The sequence below is a fragment of the Arachis stenosperma genome, chromosome 2, assembly GCF_014773155.1.
Source record: "Arachis stenosperma cultivar V10309 chromosome 2, arast.V10309.gnm1.PFL2, whole genome shotgun sequence".
NCBI classification, from domain to species: domain Eukaryota; kingdom Viridiplantae; phylum Streptophyta; class Magnoliopsida; order Fabales; family Fabaceae; genus Arachis; species Arachis stenosperma.
In genome coordinates, this window is record NC_080378.1 from 114,189,865 (window position 1) to 114,217,166 (window position 27,302).

The following is a 27,302-nucleotide window of genomic DNA, read 5'->3' on the forward strand; positions in this document are numbered from 1 at the left end:
GGAGTGACAAAAGGGAAAGAAGAATGACATAGAAAAAAAATACAAAAACTACGGTGATTTCACCGCAAGAAAAATAACCTATCCTCTTCAAGGAGGATGCCATGGCTCTGAAACCATGTTAGAAACAAGAGACTAAACTGGAGAAAAGATTCGTATATTATTGAATGTAATCAAGTTGTCTAGAACGATACAATATAGAATGATATTTATAGGTATTAAGAGAATCAAAATAATAAAGACGTAATATCTTATAATAAATATTGAAATATGCTAAATAATGCTAATTGATCCTAATTGATTTTAATTATATTCTAACATATGTAATTAACGAGTTTAAACAATTTTTGTGAACATTGACCTATTTATCATGAGCTTTTTTATTGATATACACATGGAAAATTCTTTATTTTTCATAATACGCACGGTTAGAAACTCTTCCCGAAATGCGCATGGCTAATTTGCAATCCTCACCCACGAAATGGAAATAGGCACTATTTCAAGCAAGGTAGCCACAAAATAGGTGTTGCCATCTGACACACGTCATGCCAATTAAGCTCACCAGCCACAAAACGGAGAGCACCTCAAAGCTGACACACACGAAATGCCCAACTCCCTAGCGGCACACATGAGTTGGCCCATTCCACGACTGTCAAGCGGTGACAATTCCCGTACGAACATACAATGGATAGTTTGGGAGGCAATTTATTATAGTGTTGTGAATGAAGCAATATAAAAGAGCGCGAATGGAAGGGACCAATTCGGAGGATAGAAAATAGAAGAGAAGTAGTGTGGTTTAGTGTGTTGTTGTGTTTTTGGTGGGATAGGAAACAGGAAACAGATGCATGTGGGCAATAAATAATTCAACCCTCCGAAGTGGTCCCCTCCCCTTCGCCCCCTTTTATATTGCTTCACCCATAATATTACAATAAATTGCCTCCCAAACTATTCACTACATATTCGTACGGGAACTGTCACTACTGGGAGTTGCTGTCTTCACTGTCCCAAACTCATTTCGTGCCTGACAGTTGTAGAATGAGCCAATCCGTGTGTGCCGCTAGTGAGTTGGGCATTTTGTGTGTGTCAGTCTTGAGGTGTTCTATATTTCGTGGTTGGCGAGCTTGGCATGACATGTGTCCGATGGCAGCACTCATTTTGTGGCCACGTTGCTTAAAATGGTGCCTATTTTCATTTCGCGGATGAGGGTTGCGAATTGGCCATGCGCATTTTGGGAGAAGTTTCCAATGGTGCGTATCATGAAAAATAAAGAATTTTCCATGCATATATCAATAAAAAAGCCATTTATCATGTGTCAGGAACCACTTAGATCAATTATTTGAGTGGTTAGAGATTGGATAAAAAATTTTGAATTGTAAATGACTGCTTTATTTTTTGAATAAATGATTAGGAATTGAAACAAATCTTTACTAAAAAATTAACTGATATTCGCTCAAAAAGTTGACTCCCTAATCTAATCATGCATTATTGCTTAAAGTTTAATTTTTTATATATGATTTTCGGTGTCATATGTATGATTATTTTCATTGTATATTACCATTTACCAGGACTTGTTTAATGCTGGGATAGAAACAACAACAAGCACAGTGGAATGGGCAATGAGAATTGCTATGTAATCCTGAAAAGATGGTGAAAGCCAAAGAAGAGCTTTTAGAAGTGCTTGGCAAAAATGAAAGCCTCAGGAATCAGACATGTCAAAACTTCCTTACTTGGATGCAATTGTGAAGGAAATCTTCCGAATGCACTCTCCAATAGGACGAAATTCTAGTACTTGGAATAATCCAAATTCTTTTGTGCCAGAAAGGTTTATAGAACGCAAAATGGATACTAATAAAGACTTCAATAATTTTGAGTTCATTCCATTTCGGCTGGAAGAAGAATGTGTCCCCCAATTTCATTGGTTCATAGAATAGTACCTTTGATTTTATTAGCAACTCTTTTGCATCGTTTTGATTGGAAGATTGCGGGTGAGAAGAAACTAGAAGAATTAGACATGAGAGAAAAGTATGGTCTCACTATACGTAGGGCTCAATCACTCATACTCATTCCAATTCAAACCAATTAATAATATTTTCTTAAAGACAACGTAACTTGGTGTATGTGTGATTTTAAACATGTATGAATTATCGTTGAAATATATATTGTCCATTTAATTCTTTTTGTACGTATTCTTTTTGTCAAAAACAATGCACGCCAACTAAACTGTTACCTTGCATGCCGAAAATTCAATGATGAGTGGTACCTTCCATTTCAAAATTTAACATACACATGGCTGACAGCACAAGTTAGCAGAACCTCTAAGAGTGCATTAAGATTTGTTTGTTTTCTTTTTAATAATGTTAGAAAACTAATATTATAGCAATCAATTTCAATGAATAATATAACAAGTTGGCTAAAGAAAAAACAGCTTTTCCCTCGTCTTATTTTCTCTGATCACTTCAATAAATTTATGGCTAATTAATGGCCAAATTAAAAACAATAAATTTTGATAGTATTTTAACATTTCTTTATCCAAAATATTCTATATATACGTATGTGTTATCATCTACTTTATTCGTGTTCAAGATATGCCACACCAACATCCATTATTATCATATATGGAGTATTATTTTTATTATTACCCAATATTTCTCTTGATGATGGTTATCCTTGTATGGCCATGCCTTCATTTTTTCATCAAGAAAGTTTCCAAACCCACCATAAAAATGCCACCAGGTCCTTACCCTTATCCCATAATAGGAAACATTTTAGAACTACTTAGCCATAAACCCTATGAATCACTCTTTCATCTTTCCAAAACATATGGCCCCATAATGAGTCTCAAGTTTGGAACCTTAACCGCTATTGTAATCTCTTCTCCAGAGATAGCCAAAGAAGCATTAACCAAACATGACTTAGCATTTTCCAATAGGCAAGTCCTTCATATCACTACAGCACTTGGCCACAACAAAGTCTCTATGGTGTGGTCACCCGTATGTGATCATTGGAGAACACTAAGAAAACTATGTTCCACAAACATATTCTCCCCTCAAAGGCTTGAATCAACTAGCAAACTTCGCCACAAAAATGTGCAAGAATTGGTGAATTTTGTGGGAACATGTTCCACCAAAGGTGAAGCTATTGATATTGGTAATGTTGTGTTCATAACAATAATGAATTCATTGTCCAATACCCTTTTTTCTATGGATCTTGCACACTACTTGTTAGTGTTGCAAGTGTGAGGAGTGTTGAAGTTAGTCCCACATCTAAAAAAGCATGGAAGAGTAAGGAGTTTATAAGATGAGAGACCCATTAACTTGACACCTTAAGGTTTTGAGTTGGATGTGGCGTCATCTCATCTTATGTTCTCTCACTTGATTCCTCCCCGATTGTCGAGAGCTCCCCACGGTTGGCCCAACACTACTATGGAGCTAGTGATGATGATGATGATCATGGATCTCAAAATTTAAGAAGCTTATAGAGGGTATATTGGATGATGCTGGAAAGATTAACATTGTAGATCTTTTACAGGGCCTTAGAGGAAGATGTGAAGAATCTTTTAAAAGGTTGTTGGAGGTTTTCAATGATATTTTTGAGGAAAGAATGCGACTAAAAGTATTATCGTCCGACAAAAGCAGTGGAGGAACTTGTTATGATGTACTAGCTAGATTCTTCCTTGGATCTTCTCGAAGTGTATGAGTCTTCAGAACTGAGTCGCCACCATTTATTACATCTATTTCTAGTAAGTAATACTTCTACACAAGATCTCCAAAATAATGTTTCCTAAACTAGAGTGACAACTATTATTTTATGCTCGCATAAAAAATACTACTGACGGTTGAGAATAAATTATGTCTTAGATATATACACACACTATTATTATATATTAAGTAGAGAGTACAAATCATAATCTAGATATAGAATTATATGTGTATCTGATAACTTTTTTATTCTATTTTGCTAAGGCACTAGCTAGTTCCTTTTTTAAGAAAGTTTAAGATTTTAACGAACATATGTCATCACAAAATTTTCGTATTTATCATGATCAATAATTTTTTGTATTTTTCTCCTTTTTCTTTAAAAATTATGTACTTTAATTTCAAAACATTTTTATGCTTATCATCCTTAAATTATTTCTATATTTTCTCTCAATACCTTCAAAAAATTTTCGTGATCATCATAAAATTTTTGTATTTATCGTCAATAAATTTTGTATTTTTTCGTTGTTTCTTTTCAAAAAATATATATTTATGTTTAAAAAATTAACGTGTTTATTATAACAATTTTTTTTAATAGATCTATGTTTTCTTCGTATGTTTCTATTAAAAAAGTTGTGATTATCTTTAAAAAGTTTATGTATTTGTCACCATAAAATTTTTGTGTTTCTGGTTTATAAATTTATGTGTTTAATATTTACCTTCAAAAATTTTTTATATTTATCATAAAAAAAAATTTATTTTGTATTTTTGTTTTTCATAAAAAAATGTATTTATCTTAAAAAATATATGTTTTATCGTTACTAATTTTTTTTATATTTTTTCAATAAATTCCTATGTTATGTTCATATATTTCTCTTCTAAAAATTTCTATATTTATCATTACAAAATGTTTATGTTTTGTATAAAGAATATCTATGTTTCTTATTATGCATTTTTTAATTTCTTCTCTTCTTCATTTTTTTTGTTTCTCTTTTTTATTTTTTTATTTTTTTTCTTTTTTATTTTTTTATAATTTTTTTAAAATACATCAAGAAACTGAAAAATAAATAAAATACATAAAAAGAAAAAAAAAATGTAGAAGAAGAATTAATAAAAATTCAAGGAGAAGAAGACAAGAAGAAGACGACCCAAACAAAAAAAAAAGGAAAATATGCACGGGAAGATAATCGTTTAAGTAAGATTAAAAAAAAACGATTAGAGGTGATTAATTAATTATAAGTAGACTTGGTTATAAAATGAATTTGATCATCGAGTTATGATAATATAATATTTAATCATGCGGTGAGTTTATTTATGTTTTCACAAAATTTATTTCATTTCATTACACAAAATATACACTTTCACATTAAAGTATATATTTGATTTCGGATGTGTTACACATGCATGAATTTTTTGGTAGGACTTGTTTATTGCTGGATTAGAAACAACAACAAGCACGGTGGAATGGGCAATGGCAGAATTGGTGCATAACCCTAAAAAAATGGCTAAAGCCAAAGAAGAGCTTTTACAAATTCTTGGTAGAGATGAAAACCCTAAAGAATCAGACATATCAAAGCTTCCTTACTTGGAGGCAATTGTAAAGGAAACATTTCGGTTACACACTCCAATTCCCATTTTGTTCCACAAATCAAATTCCAATGTAGAAATCAATTGCTTCAAAGTTCCCAAACATGCAGAAGTTTTAGTTAATTTATGGGCCATAGGACGTAATTCTAGCATTTGGAGTAATCCAAATTCCTTTGTGCCAGAGAGATTTCAAGAGTGGAAAATGGACACAAAAGATAACAAATTTGAGTTCATTCCATTTGGAGTTGGAAGAAGAATGTGTCCTGCAATTTCATTGGTACATAGAATAGTACCTTTGATTTTAGCCACTCTTTTGCATTGTTTTGATTGGAAGATTGCGGATGAGAAGAAACCACAAGAGTTAGACATGAGAGAAGAATATGGTCTTACTGTGCGTAGGGCTCAACCACTTTTACTCATTCCAATTTCTACCAATTAATATTAGCTTGAAGGAAACTAATTTGCACTAGTCTAGTAGTTAGTTTACTAGTCTTTAATTTACTAGTCTGCCTAAATAAGTATTGAGAGTTTGAATTTTGTTTTATGTATGTAATAATTTATTGATCAAAAATAAATTTTTAAATAAAACTCAAATTATAACAAATTAATCTTTATCCTATCAAATTAAAAGATACGATAAAAAACTAAAAAAATATTTAACTTGATAACTAGTGTGTGAATTTTATAATTTTTTTTATCTAAAAATTTTATTTATGTATAATTTAAATTATATGGTGGATTATCATTTGGTAATATATAGTTTTTCTTAGTGCTTTGCAAAGATATGTGATATATAATCATTTTTTTTGTTATTATTGAAGGTTTGGGATTTGTAATGTATTGTTGGTTATGAAATTACTTTCCACAAAAATTTAAATTTATAAGATAAAGTATATATATATATATATATATATATATATATATATATATATATATATATTTAATACATTTTTATATAATTTTTTTTTTTTGGTTTATGTAGATTTTTTATATAATTTTTTTTCTTATGTTGAATTTCTTCTTTTTGAATCAACGAGAATTGAACTCTAAATTTTTAAATTGAAGAAATTTTAATACTATGTCATGAAATTATATTTTTTAAAAATTTAATAAGATGATGGAAAAAAACACATAAATGATTAAATCTTTACTACGTAAAAAATTGAAAACTTTAATTTTTTTTGTTGAAGAATATAACAATCAAACAAATTCTATATTTTTAGTACGTATTTTATTATGTTATATATATTATAAGTTGTTAACATATTTTGTTTAATATATTTTAATTTATTTTATTTATTAGTGAACTAGACTTTATGTTAAAAGGTTTAGATTTTCTGTTTTAGCTAATCTAAATTATATAAATATTTTTAAACTATCATAGCCACAAATTATTAGTGAATGAAAAATCTTCTCTAATTTCTGAAAAAAAAAATTGTAGTTTGAGCAAGTGAAGTTGACTTTGCTTGTTACATTGTCCTTAATACTTGTTGATGTGCATGCAATATATATGTTCTATTTCTAAAGTGATTTTGTTTAGTTTGTCAAAAGGAACTAATTTACTTTTCCATTCGCCTAGCAAATTAGAACAATATATAGGCGTGGAAGCTTATTATGACATAAAAGTTTTCTGATGTGTTAATTACTAACAAATAAAAAAACAGTATTAATTTATAGGCGTAAGAGTCGTAACCAATTAACTAATATACGAAATTAAAAATATTGATTCAATTTGCATGTAGCGTGAATATTTGAAAATGAAAGATCATCACTACAGTAGTACAGTGTTACAAATGTTTCCACATTTCAATGAGTTAACATACATAATAGTGGTGCTAACATATCACTAGTGTGAACCGGTTCATACATACTTGTGGTGCTAGTTAATTTAAACATACATCACACTACCGAATTCATACGAAAATAGATCCAGACAAAATGTCTATAGAATTTAAGGCAAAATATAGCTGGAAATATCTGATTTGATGTTCAACGAAGACTATCCAAAAATAGTAGTAATTCGTGATTCTCGCATATAATAATGCCAATAGTGAAGTTGTTGTGGGATTGTAAATGCCGAATAATACACGGAAAAGTATATGAAATAACTCTAAATCAGCCAAAAATGGAACGATTTAATTAATTATAAATATAATAATTAGTTTTATTTATTTATGATTTAAAATATTGATTATTAAATATGTCACTATATTTAAATTAGGAGGAGATACATTCAGTATCATTACAACGTAAATCACGAAAACTGATTCAATTATCTTCCGTTTCTTCATTCTCTTTTTCTCTCTAAATTTCTAAAACATGATAAATCAGAAAATAGATTCATAACCATCCAATTTACAAAAAAAAAATCCTAATGCTTAGCATAAACACCATCTACGTAGAAGTTTTGGATTCAGCCAAAGGTATTTGACTGGTTTTTTACTAGAACCATCTTGGTTCTCTGGCATTATTGATAATATATATAGTGTTAGGGAGAACAAGTTTTGTAATTTGTAATTATTAATTAGTCATTACTAATGTTTTTAATTATGTGAGATTATATCTAATAGTGTGAGATTATTTACTTTTTTTTTGTTAATTAAATACTAGTTAGATTTTAATAAAAGTACTGACTTTCTAAATTTTCTATATATATATTTTAAAATTAAGAATGAAACTCGAACCCAAAACCTCTACATGAAAATAGAAAGACTTATATCTTTTATTCCATGAGCATGAGGTAAGATTAATATTGCAATATGTGAATCCACCCAATGCGTGAAGCACGGTGTTTTTGAATTATATTAAACACGTTGTTGTATGAGCCTATATATACCTATACATAGAGGTGCAATAATCTTCACTCGGAGCTATACAATCATAACCAAGCAACAAAGATATAAGAATTGAGGTATCCACTATCATATATATGGAGTGTTACAACATATTTGAGGTAATGATGCTCCTCATTATAATCCTCAAATTAGTACTACTAATCTTCAATAGAGCCTCTAAACCCACAAAAAAAATGCCACCAGGGCCTTACCCTTATCCTATAATAGGAAACATACTAGAACTTGGCCAAAAACCCCATCAATCACTCTTTAATCTTTCCAAAATTTATGGTCCTCTAATGACTCTTAAGCTTGGAAGCTTAAATGCTATAGTCATTTCATCACCAGAGATAGCCAAAGAAGCATTAACCAAACATGACTTAGCATTTTCCAACAGGGAAGTCCCTGACATCACAAGAGCACTTGACCACCACAAAGTTTCTTTAGTGTGGTCACCAATTTGTGATCATTGGAGAACACTAAGGAAACTATGTGCTACAAACATATTTTCTCCTCAGAAACTAGAATCAACTAGCAAACTTCGCCACAAAAAGGTGCAAGAATTGGTGGATTTTCTCAGGACTTGCTCTTCAAAAGGTGAAGCTATTGATATTGGTGAGGTTGTATTCACAACAATAATGAATTCATTGTCCAACACCCTTTTCTCCATGGATTTTTCTCAATATGGAACTAGGGATGATGGATTTCAAAATTTTAAAGGGACTGTAGAGTCCATAATGGTAGACGCTGGGAAGGCAAATGTGGCGGATCTTTTCCCACTTCTTCGATTTCTTGATCCACAAGGCATCCGCAAGAGGGGAGATGACATTACTCTGAAGTTACTGAAAGTTTTTGGTGATATTTTCGATGAAAGAATGCTACTAAAAACTTCATCAAATAAGAATTTTGAAGTATATGATGATGTATTGGATTCTTTCATTAACATCATCAAAGAAAATAGTTCGACAGAATTAAGTCGTCATCATTTACTACATTTATTTGTGGTGAGTATTTTTGCATAAAATTCTTTTTTCTTTAAAATATTTGGAGTGTGTTTGAAATGTTTTGTTTAGAGAAAAGAATTATAATTCTATTAAAAAAAGAATTCAATTCTATTTTTAATTTAAATCCATAATTTAGAATGATACATAACTTGATAGAATTCAATTTTTTTAATTTTGATTTTACTAATTTGTCTTTAACTAAAAAAATTAAATACTTTTGTAAGGATATTTTAAAACTTTCAATTTTTAAAATTATAACAATGAGAATGGAATTGAAAATCAAACAAAAAGTGATCTGATTTATAAATAGAATAAATATGAGAATTAAAATTCTCATTGAAATTGAATTATTAACTTTTATTTGTTTCAAAACATGAAAAAGAATTCAATTTTTGAATGAATTTCGATTCTTAACTTTTCAGACAAACTCTTAATTAAGTTATTGAATGAAAATTTAGGACCTTAACTAAAAAATGAAGAGAAAATTATATATTTATATACATCTATGAATGCACATAATATATAATTTGTTGTATTGATGTAACAGGACTTATTTGTTGCTGGGATAGAAACAACAACAAGCACAATAGAATGGGCAATGACAGAATTGGTGCACAACCCTAAAAAGATGGCTAGAGTCAAAGAGGAGCTCCTACAAGTCCTTGGCAAAGATGGCAAGCCACATGAATCAAATATCTCTGAATTTCATTACCTAAATGCAATTGTGAAGGAAACATTTCGGTTGCACCCACCAGTTCCCTTTTTACACCACAAATCAAAGTCTATGGTAGAAATATGTGGCTTCAAAGTTCCCAAGGACACACAAGTTCTAATTAACTTATGGGCCATTGGACGAAATTCTAGCACTTGGAGTGACCCAAATTCCTTTGTGCCAGAAAGGTTCTTAGAGTCCAAAATGGATGTTAAGGGTTTTGATTTTGGGCTCATTCCGTTTGGGGCTGGAAGAAGAATGTGTCCAGCACTTCCACTTGCTCATAGAACAGTGCATTTCATCTTGGCCTCTCTTCTACACCATTTTGATTGGAAGATTGTTAATGGAATGAAGCCTCAAGAGTTAGATATGAGTGAGAGGTATGGACTTACTATACGTAAGGCTCAACCACTCAATCTCATTCCAATCCATGTCAATTAAGTAAGTGTTGGGGGTTCGAATCGTCTTGTGCATGTAGCAACTCATTAGTCAGCGGCAGACCCTTGAATGGAACTTAGATCTGCGACGGATTAGTTTTTGACCTGTCGGATTGGGGGATACCGTGTAAAAAAAAAAAGAAAAGAAAAACATAAAAAGAAACAAGTAAAACTTTGGTTGAATAGTTAAATATGTTATTTCTTAATATGTTGTATCTAAATTTAAATCTTGGCCATTACCAAGTGTGTGAATATGTGATGTTAATATTTAGGATTGGGACTATTGAATCCATCCGATAAAAAAAAAATAATAAAAAGTTGTTGCTATACCTATAGTTATTATTTGTATTTGAGTGTTTTTTTGGGTTGATAAATTTTTTTTTGTTAATGCTCTCTTTAATACAAGAGAAATATTAGGCAGAATTTATTGTTTTTTATTATTAATTAACTATTAATATTTAAAAATATAGACTAAAAAATCTATTATTAATTTATTAAATTAATAGACTAAAAAAACTAGATTGATAGTTAAAATAATTATAAAAAAGAAATTTTAATAATTTTTTAACATTTCTCATGATACAATATATATACCTAAAAAAAGGTATGAAGTGCAATAAACATTCTCAATTATGCACATACCAATCTCTAGATATGTAAAGTAAAGAAAAAGTATTCAAAAATTTATATTTAAATAAGGTTAAATTATTTTTTCATGGTCTTTCACTCTCTCTTTAACTTGAGATAGAAGTTTTGATAAAAATTGATTTGCAAATAGCCATTCAAATATTTCAAATCATTGTTCCGCTATTTATTTTATGATTCTCTTGGCTCGTATAATTATCCAATATAAAATAGTTCAGAATCAAATCGTTAATTTAACTTAATAGTTAGAGAAGACAATAATTATGAAGATAAAATGATAAAATATATCACTATAGCTGATATACTCAATTTTTTTATTTTTAATTTGCAATTACATAGTTAGAGAAGACGAGTTTTCTTTCACAAAATTATAAATTACAAAGCGATAGAACTATAGAAGCATCATTTCTTGCACCATCCTTTTCCGACGAACTCATGAAAGCTCAAAGCCCCGAAGAAGAAGAAGAAGAAGAAGAAACACAAACACCACGCTTTTGCTGCCTCTCGCACGAGTTCTTCCGCGTCGCTTCTGCCAATCCTAACAAAACCGCCGTCATTCACGCGTCTGGCGTCGCCCACCTCTCCACGCGCCTGCGCCAAACTGCTCATCCTTTTCCTCCTCCTGCCTCCCCAAACTTCAACCATGACAATATCTCCACGCTCTTAGAACAGCGCGTGGAGTCACTCTCTCCCCCGGTCTACAACGGTGATCGTTGCTTTACTTACTCTCATCTCTTGAAAGCCGTTGATTCCCTCGCCTCTCGTATAAGCTCTATCCTGCTTGGTGCGGATGACCCTCACCTTATCACGCCCAAACCTCAAGGTTCGTTATTCACTCCAAAAACACAAAATTCAGTTATTCAGTTAGTTGGTTGGTTGGTTAGTTAGTTAGTTAGTTAGATTGTTGGTTGGGATTACTTCACGCATTTGATTGATTTTCTACTCAAGCTTTCCTATGACTCGGAATTCGATTTATGAGTTGGATAATGTTGCTTATTTGGTTTGTGAAGCGAAGTTTTCCTTTAATTTAATTTTTTATTTAATTAAAGTGATTAGAAATTATTTTAGTTGTAAAGCTGCTTATATGTTTTGGTTGGATGAGCTTGGAGGCTAAGTAATATAAAATGTTTACACATGCTTACATGGTAACATATCAAATCAAATTAGTAACTAATTTGAGTGAAATTTTCACTCTACCGCGGACAGTTATGTCATGGAAACTTTTATGAATGAGTTTTATGTATGAAATTTTCTTCCTTATTTTTACTCTCAACCAGACATGCCCTTAGTGTTCATGTGTTAGGGTGTGGAATAAATGTGCTTGATATGCAGCATTGGCATCCGGTGTTTGTGCTGCAGGTGACAATGCGGTTAACCATGAAAAGGGAACTATTTATGCAGCTGAGAACTTGGAAACTAATGCGTCTAGCTCAGAGTCGGTGGTTGACTCGAGTGAAGAGTATAGGCCAAAGATAGTGGGAATATATATGCCACCTTCTATGGAATACATTGTAGCTGTTCTTTCTGTATTGAGATGCGGGGAGGCTTTCTTGCCTTTGGACCCTTATTGGCCGAAAGAAAGGTTATTGTCGATTGTCGCTTCCTCAAGCGCTGATCTCATTATAGGTTCCAAATCTTCATTTGGTAGTGAGTTGGACCAGCTTGATGAATCGCATTGGCTGGTAAAGTCAGTAAGTTGTCCTGTTTTAAGCGTCTCCATCGAAGAAAGCCTTCAAGAATATAGTGATTTGACAGATTTGTTATGGCCTTGTGCCAATGAAAAGAAGAGATCATTCTGTTATTTAATGTATACTTCTGGTTCAACTGGAAAGCCGAAAGGAGTGTGTGGCACTGAACAAGGTAAGTTGTTAATATTGTTTGTTGTGACTATTGTAGTACACGAAGCAAGATTTCTTTAATATAGTTTCACATGGTTTGTGTAGTTGCTGTTTTACTTTCCTTGTTTGCCTTCTCTGCCAGCTAGAAAATAAATCAAAAGTGAAGATCTAAGAAAATCCAGAGAAACATTAAAATGAAATTTGTCTGAAAATAATATGTTCTTAAAATGAATCTGAACCATATGCTTTTTAATCTATTATAATACATATTCTCACAGTATGTTTCATATTCTTTCTAGGTCTTTCAAATCGCTTTTTGTGGATGCAAGGATTGTATCCTCTGAATGGGCAAGAGTCATTGTTGTTTAAAACATCAATCAGCTTCGTTGATCACCTGCAAGAAGTCCTCAGTGCTATTTTGACGGCCTGTATGTTAGTTATTCCTCCTTTCAGTGTTCTCAAAGAAAACATCTATTCTATAATAGATTTTCTTCTGGCTTATCGTATTAATAGGCTTACAGCTGTTCCATCGCTAATGAAGACAATTCTTCCTGGATTACAAACTCATGTTGGCCTGCGGGTTCAAAGTTCACTGAAATTACTCGTGCTAAGTGGTGAACTGTTTCCCTTGACCTTGTGGGAGAAGCTTTCAACTGTATTACCAAACACATTTATCTTGAATTTATATGGAAGTACCGAGGTCAGAGCAACTGATTATTTTTTCATGAAGCTTCACATTGCACCATACTATTAGTGTCACTCTTATTAGCTTTGTTTCTTTTCTTATTTTATTGTCAATGCAAGTTATGTAATCTATATATCCAATGTTTTACCATTGACTAATGATTTCTTTTACCTTTTCCATTTTTTAAGGTCTCAGGTGACTGTACATATTTTGATTGCAAGAGAATGCCATTGGTTTTGAAGGAAGATACGCTAACTAGTGTGCCAATAGGTTTACCCGTTACTGATTGTGATGTTGTGCTTTTTGGTGAAAATGCCTCATCAAAGGAGGGAGAGTTATATGTCGGTGGTTCCTGCATCTCTAGGGGATACTACACCGAGTCTAATATGAAGTCTGAAAAAATTGTAAAATTGCCTCAAAGTTATGGGATAAATTCTGTGAATGATTGCAAAAGCAAATTATACTTCAGAACTGGTGATTTTGTCAAACAGTTGTCAAGTGGTGACTTTGTATTTTTGGGAAGAAAAGACCGCATTGTAAAAATCAATGGTCATCGTATTGCCCTGGAAGAAATTGAAGATTTGTTAAGAAAACATCCATATATAAATGATGCTGCTGTAATTTGTCGGAATATTGAAGAGCTTTTGCTTCTGGAAGCCTTTATAATATTAGAAGACAAGGAAAGATTGGACGAATCATTAATACCTGCAATTAGAAGTTGGATGATTAGCAAACTTCCATCGGCTGTGGTTCCTAATTATTTCATCTTCGTGGATTCATTTCCTGTGTCATCCAGTGGTAAAGTTAATTATGAGTTGTTGTTGGACTCAAGATTATTGACAATGAATGTCAAGGATAAGGTTGTTAACATTGACTGCAGCAGTCTTCTGCAACGAATTCAAAAGGTATTATTTCATATTTTGTGACAAATTATCTTGTCTATAAGAAAAGATATCGCAATTTCTCCATTGTCATCAAGACTATGTTAGTGAAAGACATTGTCAAACATACAGGATTGCAAATCAGACACATTCCATGCGGAATGAAATAGTGCCTTTCTTTGCATTATTTCACTTTCCAAAGAATACTTTTACATAAGACTTGAATTATTTTTGCAAGTAAATATATTTTGTGAAATTACACGTCTTTTTGACTGCTTATTTTCCTTTGTATATTGGCTTTTCTTGCTTTGAAGGATTCATTATTCTCTTCTTAGTTTCACTTCATCCCTCATCTATCTGACAAATATTTTCTTTATATTGATTTGATGAATACTTTAACAGGCCTTTCATGATGCTTTAATGGTTGAAAAGGTTTGCAACGATGATGATTTCTTTACCATGGGTGGTAACTCTCTTTCTGCTGCACATGTTGCTCACAGTTTGGGGATCGACATGAGATTTCTTTATTACCACCCAAGTCCTTTTAAGCTTTGTAGGGCTCTTCTTCAGAAAAGAGGATCCTGCGCTTTGCATAACAAGTTGGATGATTGTTTTGAACTAATTACAGAAAGACAAGATAACCATGTCTCATCCAATCATATTGAAAATTCTAATACCCATGAGTCATGGATGATTTCTAAAGGTAATGATGATAATTCTTTACCTTCTAAGCGCTTGAAGAGGGGTATTACAGATGTTATGTTGAGTGCTGATGAATCTTCCCCATGGCATTTCTCTCCAATATTTGAATCATCTTCATTTAGCCGATGCAACAAGGTGTTGCATAAAGGGCAGCCTGCAGTTACTGGTACTCAGCAAACAACTTGGTTGGCAAATGCGCCAAGGGGCAGCAGAGGTCATATAAAGGACTGTTGGAAAGTTTACATGGAATCTTGTGTTGATGCTTCCCCAATGCTTGTGTCTAAAGGCTCAGACATTTATTTATTCATTGGATCTCATTCACATAAATTTCTCTGTATAAATGCCAGAAGGTAAGACAAATTATAGTTTTTAAATGGTCTTAATTCGCTTGAAGTACTATTCACAATTGATGCTAGAACTATTAAGAGAAGTATAAAGAATTCTGCTTCTAGTACTTGTAAAACTTCTACTTCATATAGTGGTTCTGTCCAGTGGGAGATCAAACTAGATGGACGCGTTGAATGTACAGCAGCAATTGTATCAGATTTCTCTCAGGTTGTTTTCATTTGTTTGTTATTCTAGTGTCATAACAACATAATATTCTATCCGCTTGTTCTAAACTCATCGTATTTCTCTAGGTGGTTGTTGGATGCTACATGGGAAAAATTTATTTTCTAGATTTTTCAAGTGGAACCATCTGTTGGAGTTTTCAAACGTCTGGTGAGGTATCTGGTTTAGTGTTTCATCGAATTCCTGTACTTGTTCTTTCTTGTTTGAGGTTCCCTGGTCTTGCTTGAAAGTCTTAAGATCATGGACCATGTGAAAGGATGTAGTGATCAAAGCGGATTGCAAATTCTATAAATTATTTGGAGTATTACATTGTTAATGAAAATATTATGAAATTATGTTTCATGTTTTCTATGAGGGTGTTCTGTGCATGGTTGTTTGAACAAAATGTCATTTCTGATGTGCAGATACACATCAGTCCTGCAATTTTTTAATCTTTTTTATCATATTCCCTTTCCCCCTTTATTTTGGAGGATATCTCGTTGTCACCTCTATTTGTAGCTAATTTGACTAATTTCTAATTATGTTTTTAAACTCATGAAGGTAAAGTCACAACCAGTTGTAGACACAAGAAGACATTTGATCTGGTAAATTTTTATGCTCATCTTTCTATATGTTGATCAATCATGTATTCTTTCATATAAATAAGTTTTGCACATCATTATTGGACCATAGATCGTGCTTTCCATTAGTGACCTACACATGGTGTTTCTGATTTCCAAACAGAATGTGATTTACTGCATTCATTTTTCCATTCATATTATGTCTGCTTTGGACCTTTAGTACCTTGCTTGTCTAGCTTTGTTGTGAAACTTTTTGAAGTTTTCAAATTTCAACATGTATTTGATATATATATACAGGTGTGGCTCTCATGATCATAACTTATATGCGCTTGATTACAAAAATCATTGCTGTGTTTATAAACTACCTTGTGGAGGCAGTATATTTGGGTCACCTGTAATTGATGAGGTGAATTTTCTATTCCAAATGACATACATCTATATCAGTTAGTGGCAAGCAGAAAGATTGTTGAATTTTATTTACTCATACTAATTTTTCTTGTAGGTTCGCGGATTGCTTTATGTGGCTTCTACTGGTGGTAGAATTACAGCTATATCAATATCGGTATGATGATAATTCTATCAGGACACAATCAAAAGTGTTCATTTCTTTAGGGGACTGCAATTTTGTGATGATATTGATTATATGGGGCATATAATCTCTCAGATTTTTCCAGGTGGACTAAGGATTTAAAGAGTAGACTTATTGATAACCTTTGGACTAAAATGTGTATGAAATGCGTAGTGAATTACATAGAAGAGCTTTTCAGTCAGGACTTTTAAGTAATGAATATGAACAAAAAAGGAAAAATATAAAAGAAAAGAAGAAAGAAAGAATTGAACTTGATTAACTTATACCCAAGAGATTAATCCTTTGATTGAACATTAGAATTAGACATGCATTAGTCTGTTACTTCTGCCACATGTAGAAGTTCATTGCTTGTTCTACTCAGACTGAAATGTTCCCTTACTAAATCCAGGATTTTTCTTTTACTGTATTGTGGCTACATGACTTGGAAGCCCCTGTCTTTGGTTCTCTGGCCATCACCGAAATTGGAACTGGTATTTGTTGTTTCACTATTTCTTCCTTTTGATTATGTTGTTTGTCTTTCTAAATACTAGATGTTCCTTTTTCCTTTTGCCATTTGTTGCAGTAATATGTTGCTTAGTAGATGGCCATGTTCTTGCATTGGATCCAAACGGATCCACAGTTTGGAAGGTATAAACTTCATTTATGTTTACAGTATTAAATTATGTTACCAGCTTATGGAAGTAATTTTAACTTGCATTAGTGGTGAACTTTTGCTCAGCAAACAACTGATGGACCTATATTTTCTGGGCCATGCATGCCTTCTACACTTCCTCATGAGGTATGTCAATATGTCATACTCTTCTTGGATTATTACTTGGCTAATTATCAATTTTATTTTCATGAATTCAATATCTTCCGCTTTACCACTTCATGTCCTTTTGGTGGGATCTACAAAATATTGTGAGAATTAGTAATCGTTTGCAATTCATTGAAACGTTTATCTATATTAGTAATCGTTTTGTTTATTCCATTCTAGGTGCTAGTATGCTCCAGAAAGGGAAGCGTGTACTCTTTTAAACCGGTGAGAGCTAGTCAATAAACTTGTTCATATTTTTTCTCCACCTCCTTCTCCCTCTATCACTTAAAGGTGAATTTACTGTGTTGTATTCATAGTAGTTTTAGTGTTTATAGTTGGATTATCTTATTTTAGATACAATACAGTTTATATACCAAAAGTTTCTCAAGAAAATTTTCGAGCAAAAATAATAAATCATTTTTACAATAATCGTCTACAAGACATGAACTACAATTGCTGCATTTATGTCTCAGTTAAATACTAATGAATACTAGCTCTACTAAATGTAGTTCCAAGTAAAAATTACCAATATAAATGATTGATTTGGGTCTATATTTCTTTTATACTTATGCTGTATTAACTCCAGGAGAATGGGGATTTATTATGGGAACACAATGTTGGAGATCCAATAACTTCATCTGCTTATGTTGATGAGCACTTGCAGCTAGTCTCTGATGATGCCTCACATTCCTCAGACAGGTTAATCTAATTGGTTTTTTCTTAATTAAAGGGGTAAATGTATCTTATACATCAAGTTCAAGCATTGTTGATTTTTCCTTTTCTCTTTTCAGGTTAATCTGCATTTGTTCAAGTTCTGGAAGAATACACTTACTTAGAGAGAACCTGAATTCCTCCGATGACACAATTCTAGGGAAAATTGATGTGCAGGAATTTGCAAGGCTTGACTTGCTCGGCGATATATTCTCTTCGCCGTTAATGATTGGAGGCCGGATTTTCGTTGGTTGTCGGGACGATTACTTGCATTGTGTTACCCTTGAAATGCCAAAGCAACATGAAAGTTAAGGATGATGTATATAGCTGAATTTTTTTGTACTGTGTTAGGTAGATTGGTTCTGTGTTCAAAATCTTCCAAGTATGAAATTTTGAATGTGTAAACAGGATGAACACAAGCTTGATCATGCAACTTTTATTACCTTTTACTAGTTGGAATCAAAAGGAAAGGAGAAAAAAAAAAAAGAAACAGGAAAAACAAATGGCATAAGATGGTAGTTTCATGAACTAAAGTTCTCAATGTGAGGTTGTGATTATGTTTTAGGTGATGACTTTGGTGCCTAAACTTTGATATCTAATTTACTAAAAAGAGTTAAAAGTAAATATTTAATTTAGATAATATGAATTTTTTTTTAAATGTTAAAAACTTATCTTAAAAAGAAGTTAGACAAATTCGATATTGAAATAGTCGTTACTAGAGAATTGTCTTATATTTATCTATTTTCAAGGCGATGAGAGAACTTCAATACTCTACCTAAGAAGAGATTTATAAACTATATTCATTTTTAATGAAAAAAATAATATTTTTTTATACTTTTTTCTTAATTTCATTTATGGTATAATTAGTATTAACATAAAGAAGAAAAAACATATTCACCATAGAGGATTTAAAAATTTCTCTCACAAACATGCTTTTAGCTTAAGCGGATGGCATGTGTATAAATTCAGAAAAAAAATGGATATAATGATATAGAGTTATAGACGAAAAACTCCTCTATAAAAAATTTATGAAACTATAAATTATAAATTATCATAAAAGAATTATACCAATGCCTTTATGATTTCTATCTCAAACTACAAATTACTCATTTTTAATATTTTTTAACTCTTTTTGATATACATAAATTAATTAAGATATTTTTTTGATAAAAAATTGATCAAGATAAATTTGTGTTAATACTCAATAGTTAATATATATTGTTTACTTCTTGGCCAAATCGTAAGTTTTTTTTTTAATATCAAAAGTAAAATATTTTAGAAACGTATTCAAAACCAAAGTAAAATTTATTGTGTATCATTCAGCTGAATGTCCATGTGGACCTGAGTCAATAGCAAAACCGAAACAGTGGTTGAGTCGTTATGACTTATAAGAGGCTCAATGTTTTCGACTTTTACTATGTTTGTTCTACGTTGTCTCAAATTGTCTCTTCTCAACAGCACAAAACACGCGCATGAGGCAAGAGCTCGAGGTTCAAGCTGAGTACTTAGGATTTTGTGTCTGTGACAAGATTTCACAGGTTGGTGCCACTTCCTGTTCCTCGTTTTCCTTTTAGGGTCTGATACTCATGCATTCTGTTACTCTTTTAAAAATTGTTAATTTTAATTTGTTTGGACGACCCATTAAATTTTAGAGAGTAAAAATTGGATCTTTTGTTGTGGTTTACGCGTTTCCTGAAAATAGAAATCATGGGTTTTTTTTAATTCCCACTACGTGTTCGACAATATGCTCAAGTTAACCTCCTTCCGGTTTTCATACTATGTTGTCTCAAATCTGGTTTGAATTGGGGCACTGCTTCTTTCTTTTTCGTTATTCTAAATGAAAATTGTTATCACGGGTTCACTGATTTGTTGCTTTTATATGGATTTGGAGATATATGATTATATGTTAACAATTCAGGGCCATAGTCACATATATGCTATATGAATTAGATGTATTATCGTGGCGTTTTTGAACAACAAAGGAAATTTCTCCTTTTTTGCATTGATGTGGCATGAACAGAAGTTTTCTAGTTTACAATCTGGAGGTTTTGAATGAGTAAAGATGAAAAATCTTGTTTATATCATGGATATTCAAGATCGTTGTTGATATCTCTGGATGATGGCGCGCTCAGAAGCTGTAAGTTCAGTAGGAGATAATATGTCGGTAGATAATGGATCAAGGAAGCCTCGGATTCTACTCGCTGCTAGTGGGAGTGTGGCTGCTGTCAAATTTGCAAATCTTTGTCATTGTTTTTCTGAGTGGGCAGAAGTAAGAGCAGTTGCAACGACTGCGTCACTGCATTTTATTGACAGAGAAGCAATTCCTAAGGATATAGTTTTATATACCGACGAGAATGAATGGTCAAGTTGGACGAAACTAGGAGATAGTGTGCTTCACATTGAGCTTCGCAAATGGGCTGATATCATGGTCATCGCTCCATTATCAGCAAACACTCTTGGCAAGGTAATTAGATTTATACATGTTGCACATTTTGCCCCTAAACCCAAAACATATTTTATCGTACGTGGAATTTAAAACTAGTTTGTCTTTCACTTTAAACTACGTTTCTAGCAAGTTTACACAATATTATCTGTGTTTCAATGCATCACATGGGCGGATGGGCCTCAGTTTGGTAAATGTCTCAGCATAGAGGCACTGGGACAGTATAGATGGAGAAAATCTGTACACATTGTCTCTATATTTTAGATGGATAGAAAATACAGAGAAACCATGTTCTGGGACAGAAACATTTCACCTATTTTTGTGTCTATCTCTTTGCAAACAAGTTAGTGGCTTTCAAAGTCTTCATATTCTGTCCCGGGACAGTCTCCGACTGTAACCATGATCTTTTGTTTTACTATGCATCTTATTAGTTTACAAATATATTTCTATTTCAGCATAAGCAATCAGCAATCATTGCTTTACTTTTTTTTTCCTTATTTCGCGATTATATGTGCTGTTCTAGATTGCCGGAGGGTTGTGTGACAATCTACTGACATGTATTGTTCGAGCGTGGGACTACAGTAAGCCATTCTTTGTTGCACCAGCCATGAACACTTTCATGTGGAACAATCCTTTCACGGAACGACATCTCATCGCCATTGATGAGCTCGGTATATCTCTCATCCCCCCAGTTACAAAGCGGTTAGCTTGTGGTGATTATGGCAATGGTGCAATGGCTGAACCAGCTACCATTTACTCTACTGTGAGGCTCTTTTACGAGTCAAAGGCTCAGCAAGGTAATGGTGAATGTTGATGATTGTACAAGTGTGAATGACCTTTATAGTACTTGCCTTGGCCCCTTGATCTGGTTTTATTTGCATTCTTTTTTAGAATTATGTTTCTCTTACATTCAGGTCTAATCTGATCATAGTAGATGGTGTGTATTAATATTGCTATAGCATTCTCCTAATTTCTAAAGGGATGCTTTTGTATCTCTTCAGTAACAGCTCTAGGTATGTATGCTCTTCTAGCTTTATTAATAATAAAATTTTAGCAAAATATAGGGTTTGGTGTAAAACCTGGTCAAACCTTAATTAAATAAGTAATTAATTAAATAAGTAATTAATTAAATATGGTTGAAAATGATTGAAAAATTTAGCAATCGAAATTTGACAATTTAAAGATGATATTTGGACTCACAGGATTTTTCTGAGTCGAAAAACATATTTTTCTTCGTAAAAATGCGCACTGAAAATTTGACTAGCAGTACCGGTTGAGATTGGCCCGGAACTGCAGTTGAGAAAATTAATTGTGTGAAAATGTTAAAAAGTTAAAATTCATGTTTGAGAAGGTAAAAATTTTAAAACGTAGATTAAAACGCTAATCTTAAAGGCTTTGGCCCAAAGTTTGGCCAAATGGGCCATATATGTGAACTAGGTCCAAGTTGGGTTTAAGCCAGCATATATAAGCCTTAACTAAAGGCCATTCAGCACAACACCACACCATTCATTAGTGTTCATGCTGAAATTGAAAGAGAAGGGAAGAATGAGTGAAACCCTAGCTCCTAAACACTAAATCCACCATAACTTTCTCTCTGGAGCTCCAATTGTCGCATCGTCTGCGGCTACGCGAAGCCTTTCTCATCTTCTACAATTCTATTAAAAAAGATTGGTAAGAATCTCGAGTTCTCATACCCCATTTTCGCAGTTCATGATAAATTCGAATTTAAGCTTTGTGTATTGAGAAATCTTATGGTTTTGGTTGTTTAGGGGTGCTCTAATATGAGCTATTAGTGAGTTTCATCAACCATTTCCGTGGGTTAAGGTAAGAGATCTTCAAAACTTTGTGATTTATGAAATTTTATGCACCTTAGATTGATTTATGTATGAAATTGTGTATATTAGAGTGTTGGATGATTTCGGGTACACATTGGGAACTTGCAATTAGCTTGAGAAGTTTTTGGGTGAACCTTGGAGTGGAGATTCACAAGTGAAGAGCTTAGTTTTTCTTCCAAGAGTTACGGTTTAAGTTTCATTTAAATATCGTATAATGTAGTATGAAATCCTAGGCTAGATGCTCCTAGGATTAGGTTTGAATTGCATATTTGGTTGGAATTGATGTGTAGTTGAGATGTTGTAATTGATGATTTGGATGAAGATTGTGTAATTATGCATAGTTGATGTGGTGTTGGAATTGATGTTGGATGGTGAATTATGCTTTTATGAGTTATATATATATTGGATAGATGAATATTGGGCCGAAGGCTGAAAAAAGGTAAGAATGGCAAGTGGTGATTGAATTGTGTGATGATGCATGAGTTTGAATGGAAAAATTGGTGTTGAATATGTGGAAATTGGAATGATTGATGGAATAGTGGAAAATGAGGTTTTGAGGTGTTGAATGAATAAAATTGAGTTGAAATGTGTAGATGAAATAGGTTTCATTTTGGTTAATTGAGAATGTGTGAATTGAGTTGGTTTGGGGTCATTTGGTAGTGTTAAAAACTGTTTTGCCTTGTGAACAATTGGAAAAGTTGGTAAATGCTGGTTTTGGTTAATACTGATTTTCAGCCAACTTGGTAGGCCGTATCTCAGTCCTCGAAGTAGAAAATTTTATAAAATTAGATTTTTATGAAAATTCATTTATCGATCTCTCTAACGGTTCAAGAACAGTGTTTTTAAATGGCGGTTATGGCGGCGCCATAACGGTATGGCGTGGCGGGTTTTGACCCTGCCGCCATTTACTCGGCGCCGCGATGGGGTTATAACGGGGGCGCCATGGCGGCCGCAATTGCGGTGGCGCCATGGCGGGACGCAATCTGCATGGCGGAAATAGCGGGGTTTTTTCAGGTTTTTCAAAAAAATTTGAGGGTGGTTTGGATAATTTAATAAACCCAAGTCAGATCCCACTAACCACTAACCCTAATTTTCAGTCCCTCATTCAAAAACTACCTCCTTTGCCTCGTCTTCAAAAAAATCCCTCTCTTCGTCTCTGTTCTCTCATCCCTGCGACCCAGATTTCTTCACCACGCTGCCATCCATCGTCGCAGCCCATCTAGCCGCCCGTCGCGCCGCCCATCGCGCCGCTCGTCTCTGTTCTCTCATCACTGTTGCTCATCACCTGTTCATCACTGCTGGTTCGTACGTGTTTCATCTTCTCTGCTCCTGTTTTTTCTTTTCTCTCTTCCCTGCTGCCCCTTCTTTATCAATAATCAGTGTTAAACTTCTCTTCTTCCATTTTTCCCATTCAGTATACTATGTCCACTTCTAGACAAGCCCTTGATTCTAATGCCCCTACCCTTGCCTCTGCTGGTCCTACTGTTGGTGCTGCTCCTGTTTATTTGCTAAATTTGCTATATTAATTAGATGTTTTATGACTAGAAAATTGCTTATATAGATAGATTTTATAGTTTATTATATTTGCAATTTTTCTGCATGTTTTTTTGTACATATATGTGTATTTTTTAGGTAATCCGCCATTTTCGCCATTTTCCGCAACGCCATTCGCTATAACTTTATGGCGGATTTTTGGCTCACCGCCATGAGCCGCCATCCGCAATCAAAAACTATGTTCAAGAATGGTTGAAAAATGAATTTTGTGGAAAAAGATATAAAGGTTTGAAATTTGGGCTGAAAAACTGGTTTTTATAACATAAGCTTTTTCAAGTTCTGGTATGGCTTGCGTACGCGACGCAAAGTTCCTCCTCGTGAGTCTACTTCCTTTCAATTATATATATGTATCATAAATCCACCTTAAGAGTCGTATCGCCTTATTATCATTGACTTATGACTCGAGCATAAGGATTTGAATAAATAGGATGTTACATTATGGTATCAGAGCAGTTCATCTTCGTGAATCTCAGGGATGGATTGCATATGCTTCAATGTATACTTTGAATTGTACCTGTGCTATTTAGGATATCTAATTGATATGTTTAGCATGAAGTTCATGAGTATATTTTTGGAAAATTGAAGTATTTAATTTGAGATATTGAGACTGATCACCTTGATATCACTTGGTTTGTATGGATAGGACCCAAAATGGCAACTCGTGGACAGGGTCGAGGACGGAGAGAAAATGAGGAACCCGCTTCGTCTCATAATCAAGCTGAATTCTTGGCGGCGATGACCAACATTGTCAACACAATGCAAGCTAGTGCGGCGATTATAAATCAAGCCATGGAAAGAATGAATGGAAATGATAACGGATCTGGAGAAAACTCAGCTGAAGGAGGTCCGATGACATTAGCAACCTTTCTGGAGGTTAATCCCCCTGTATTTAGAGGATCAACTAACCTGATGGAAGCTGACAACTGGTTTATAGCAATAGAGAGAGCACTACAAGTGCAACATGTACCTGAGGGTCAATTGGTGGAGCTTGCTGCTTATCAGCTAGCTGGAAAAGCGCAACAATGGTGGCAAGGAACTTACCATCTTCTGCAACAAGGAAATGGGAATAATGCGATCACTTGGGAGGTTTTCAGAGAGGAATTCTACAACAAGTATTTTCCGAATTCCGTGAGACAAGCTAAGGAGTTGGAGCTGCTTCAATTGAGGCAAGGATCTATGACTGTGGCTGCTTATATAAGCAAATTCGAGGAATTGTGTTGTTTCTCAAGAGTTTGTCAAGGACCTCTGGGTGCTCCTGAAGAATTTGAGGAGTGGAAGTGTATGAAGTACCAGGATGGTTTAAGGGACGATATCATGCGAGTTGTGGCGCCTTTTGAGTTTAAGAGCTTTGTAGAGTTAGTGAATAAGAGTCGTGTGGTGGAGGATTGCTCTAAGAAGAATGCGACTACTAGTACTGACCGTCATGGTTACCACGACCGAGGAGGAGGTGCAAGATCCTTTGCTCCAAGGGGTTGGGACTTCAAGAGAGGAGAATATGTTCAACAATCTCAACGTGATCGAGCTACTTTCCAAGGGAACAACAACAACCATCAAAGGAGATATGGGCGACAACCTCAGAATGATTTGACTTGCATGAGGTATGGAAGTTATCACTCGAACTCTCCATATAGAGCTGAATTGGGACTTTGTTGTAGTTGTGGAGGAGCTGGTCACATGTCTTAGAACTGTCTGGAAAAAGCCAACCGGAATGCTGGGAGAGCGCAACAAGGTCGTGTATATGCTATAACGACGGATGATGCTGCCAAGTCGGATACTTTGATCAGAGGTAAATGTGAAATTGGTGGTAAAGTGTTAACTGCATTATATGTTGCGGGCGTTGGCCTCTGTCCAACACCCATGCCTACGCAAACATGGGCTGCGTACACGACTTTGGCACAAAAACACTCATGCGTACGCGACGCAAGTCATGCGTACGTGAGCAAGTCACCCTACCCAAACGTTCTGCGTACGCAAACATGTGCATGCGTACGCGACCAGCCTTGTTTTTCCGAAAAGTGAATTTTTAGGCTCTCAACCATTCCTCGAACATTTTAAATCCTTATAAACTCCGAAAAGAGTCTAGAGCCTATGTAATTAAGGATAGAGGAGTTAGAAACGAGAATTAAAGAGATGAGTTGATGAATTGGAAAGAGAGGAACAAAGTGTGAAGTGATGTATGAAGAGGATGAATGTGATAATTGATTATGATGATGAATGAGATTAATTAAGATTGAGTATGAATTAAGAAGAGATTGAAGAGGAGATTGTTAATGAGATTGATAATGAAATTAGTGTTAAACATGATTCTGATTGTGATATACTTGTCTGTGTAGATGCAGTGGTATTAATTCACTTGCTCCGGATTTGGTTTGAGCATCCCGAAGTAGATGCAATGGTTTGCCTCCAAGTTGTGACCGGGCATTTAAACTCCCTGGATCCCCCAATGAAATGAAATTGATTGAATGATAAATGATTATATATAAGCATAAATTCTTGGGGATGCGCACTTAGGGACTTTCTAGGGTTCGCTACTAGACATGTCAGGTTGGCTTGATAACCGACAGATGAAACTCATCGGTTATAGGGCAGACATACATCATTTGTGTATTTTTTATTTGTTTGGGTTTGTCTAATTGTATTAGTTTGCCTAATTGAATATATTATATGATTATATACTATTTGCTTTACTTTAACTTGCTTGTGTATTCCTTCTTTGCATTTATCGTGTTTGCCTATTTGATAGGTACCTCATACAGTCATACTAGTGTCGGTTGACGCTGAGGGCTAGTTTTTATTCTGTTTGAGAGTTGTGAAAGTATGAAGAATGTTGAGTTAGAATTAGAATCCTTTTATGATAGTTGCCAATTTATGGATTAGAGATAATTTAAGATAGATATGACGCCGTATGGAGTTTAAGATTGCTTAGTGATTTCGTGTTGCCTTATGCAGTATCTATTTGACATTTTTATCGTACTGAGAACCCATGAGTCGGGAGTTCTCATTTCGTATATATCTTCTGTTTTTCAGATGTAGGTTCTGGTGCTCAACAATGAGCTATAATTCATTTGATAGATGGTGAAGATCTTTGAGTCTTTGATTTACTTTTGTTTAGAATATCTTTGTACTTATTTTGAAAAACTTATATGTATATATTTATTCATTTTGAAAACTTGCCTATACAGGCCTTTATATATATTTTAAGAGAGATAGAAAAATATTGTTGTCAA

General features: G+C 33.6%; 4 protein-coding genes across 9 annotated transcripts; all 4 read left to right on the top strand.

Annotated features, from left to right (window-relative positions):
- Positions 1-2,720: 2,720 nt before the first annotated feature.
- On the top strand, positions 2,721-5,718 carry LOC130963492 (cytochrome P450 76T24-like). The gene is made up of 3 exons (XM_057889601.1): positions 2,721-3,230; positions 3,466-3,687; positions 5,113-5,718. The coding sequence occupies exons 1-3, from the start codon at positions 2,721-2,723 to the stop codon at positions 5,716-5,718; spliced, it is 1,338 nt and encodes a 445-aa protein (XP_057745584.1).
- A 2,439-nt stretch (positions 5,719-8,157) lies between these two features.
- LOC130961878 (cytochrome P450 76T24-like) lies at positions 8,158-10,614 on the top strand. The gene is made up of 2 exons (XM_057887915.1): positions 8,158-9,117; positions 9,665-10,614. The coding sequence occupies exons 1-2, from the start codon at positions 8,209-8,211 to the stop codon at positions 10,268-10,270; spliced, it is 1,515 nt and encodes a 504-aa protein (XP_057743898.1). The 5' UTR covers positions 8,158-8,208; the 3' UTR covers positions 10,271-10,614.
- Positions 10,615-11,307: 693 nt separating this feature from the next.
- LOC130961797 (putative acyl-activating enzyme 19) lies at positions 11,308-18,784 on the top strand. 3 transcript variants are annotated; one of them, XM_057887809.1, is made up of 17 exons: positions 11,308-11,734; positions 12,271-12,771; positions 13,049-13,177; positions 13,271-13,449; positions 13,623-14,339; positions 14,718-15,367; positions 15,497-15,572; positions 15,656-15,742; positions 16,128-16,171; positions 16,445-16,553; positions 16,650-16,709; positions 17,125-17,206; positions 17,299-17,363; positions 17,455-17,514; positions 17,713-17,757; positions 18,119-18,231; positions 18,324-18,781. In XM_057887809.1, exons 1-17 carry the CDS (start codon positions 11,347-11,349, stop codon positions 18,553-18,555), a joined length of 3,537 nt encoding a protein of 1,178 aa, XP_057743792.1. In that variant the 5' UTR covers positions 11,308-11,346; the 3' UTR covers positions 18,556-18,781. The 3 variants fall into 3 exon arrangements, 2 of the variants coding, with proteins under 2 accessions (XP_057743792.1, XP_057743791.1); XR_009079621.1 differs by having other exon boundaries at positions 13,049-13,449; positions 17,713-17,823; positions 18,324-18,404; XM_057887808.1 differs by having other exon boundaries at positions 13,049-13,449; positions 18,324-18,784.
- An 858-nt stretch (positions 18,785-19,642) lies between these two features.
- Positions 19,643-27,157, top strand: LOC130962097 (probable phosphopantothenoylcysteine decarboxylase). Of its 4 annotated transcripts, none has more exons than XM_057888190.1 (4): positions 19,643-19,781; positions 20,264-20,707; positions 21,210-21,483; positions 24,719-26,364. In XM_057888190.1, exons 2-4 carry the CDS (start codon positions 20,360-20,362, stop codon positions 25,756-25,758), a joined length of 1,662 nt encoding a protein of 553 aa, XP_057744173.1. In that variant the 5' UTR covers positions 19,643-19,781; positions 20,264-20,359; the 3' UTR covers positions 25,759-26,364. The 4 variants fall into 4 exon arrangements, with proteins under 4 accessions (XP_057744173.1, XP_057744174.1, XP_057744172.1 ...); XM_057888191.1 differs by lacking the exon at positions 24,719-26,364 and adding an exon at positions 27,103-27,157 and having other exon boundaries at positions 19,669-19,781; positions 20,340-20,707; XM_057888189.1 differs by having other exon boundaries at positions 19,669-19,781; positions 20,340-20,707; positions 24,719-26,788.
- Positions 27,158-27,302: the final 145 nt, after the last annotated feature.

What these genes read in the sequence shown, in the direction of transcription:
- LOC130962097 (XM_057888190.1), top strand. Translation starts at nt 20,360, where the DNA reads ATGATGGCGCGCTCAGAAGCTGTAAGTTCAGTAGGAGATAATATGTCG. An exon ending in CAGCAAACACTCTTGGCAAG is followed by an intron (nt 20,708 to 21,209) that starts GTAATTAGATTT and finishes GTGCTGTTCTAG; the next exon opens with ATTGCCGGAGGGTTGTGTGA. An exon ending in CGAGTCAAAGGCTCAGCAAG is followed by an intron (nt 21,484 to 24,718) that starts GTAATGGTGAAT and finishes TTGTATGGATAG; the next exon opens with GACCCAAAATGGCAACTCGT.
- LOC130961878 (XM_057887915.1), top strand. Translation starts at nt 8,209, where the DNA reads ATGGAGTGTTACAACATATTTGAGGTAATGATGCTCCTCATTATAATC. An exon ending in ATTTACTACATTTATTTGTG is followed by an intron (nt 9,118 to 9,664) that starts GTGAGTATTTTT and finishes TTGATGTAACAG; the next exon opens with GACTTATTTGTTGCTGGGAT.
- LOC130963492 (XM_057889601.1), top strand. Translation starts at nt 2,721, where the DNA reads ATGCCACCAGGTCCTTACCCTTATCCCATAATAGGAAACATTTTAGAA. An exon ending in ACTACTTGTTAGTGTTGCAA is followed by an intron (nt 3,231 to 3,465) that starts GTGTGAGGAGTG and finishes TCAAAATTTAAG; the next exon opens with AAGCTTATAGAGGGTATATT. An exon ending in TCCTTGGATCTTCTCGAAGT is followed by an intron (nt 3,688 to 5,112) that starts GTATGAGTCTTC and finishes ATTTTTTGGTAG; the next exon opens with GACTTGTTTATTGCTGGATT.
- LOC130961797 (XM_057887808.1), top strand. Translation starts at nt 11,347, where the DNA reads ATGAAAGCTCAAAGCCCCGAAGAAGAAGAAGAAGAAGAAGAAACACAA. An exon ending in AGTGTGTGGCACTGAACAAG is followed by an intron (nt 12,772 to 13,048) that starts GTAAGTTGTTAA and finishes TATTCTTTCTAG; the next exon opens with GTCTTTCAAATCGCTTTTTG. An exon ending in GGTCACCTGTAATTGATGAG is followed by an intron (nt 16,554 to 16,649) that starts GTGAATTTTCTA and finishes TTTTTCTTGTAG; the next exon opens with GTTCGCGGATTGCTTTATGT.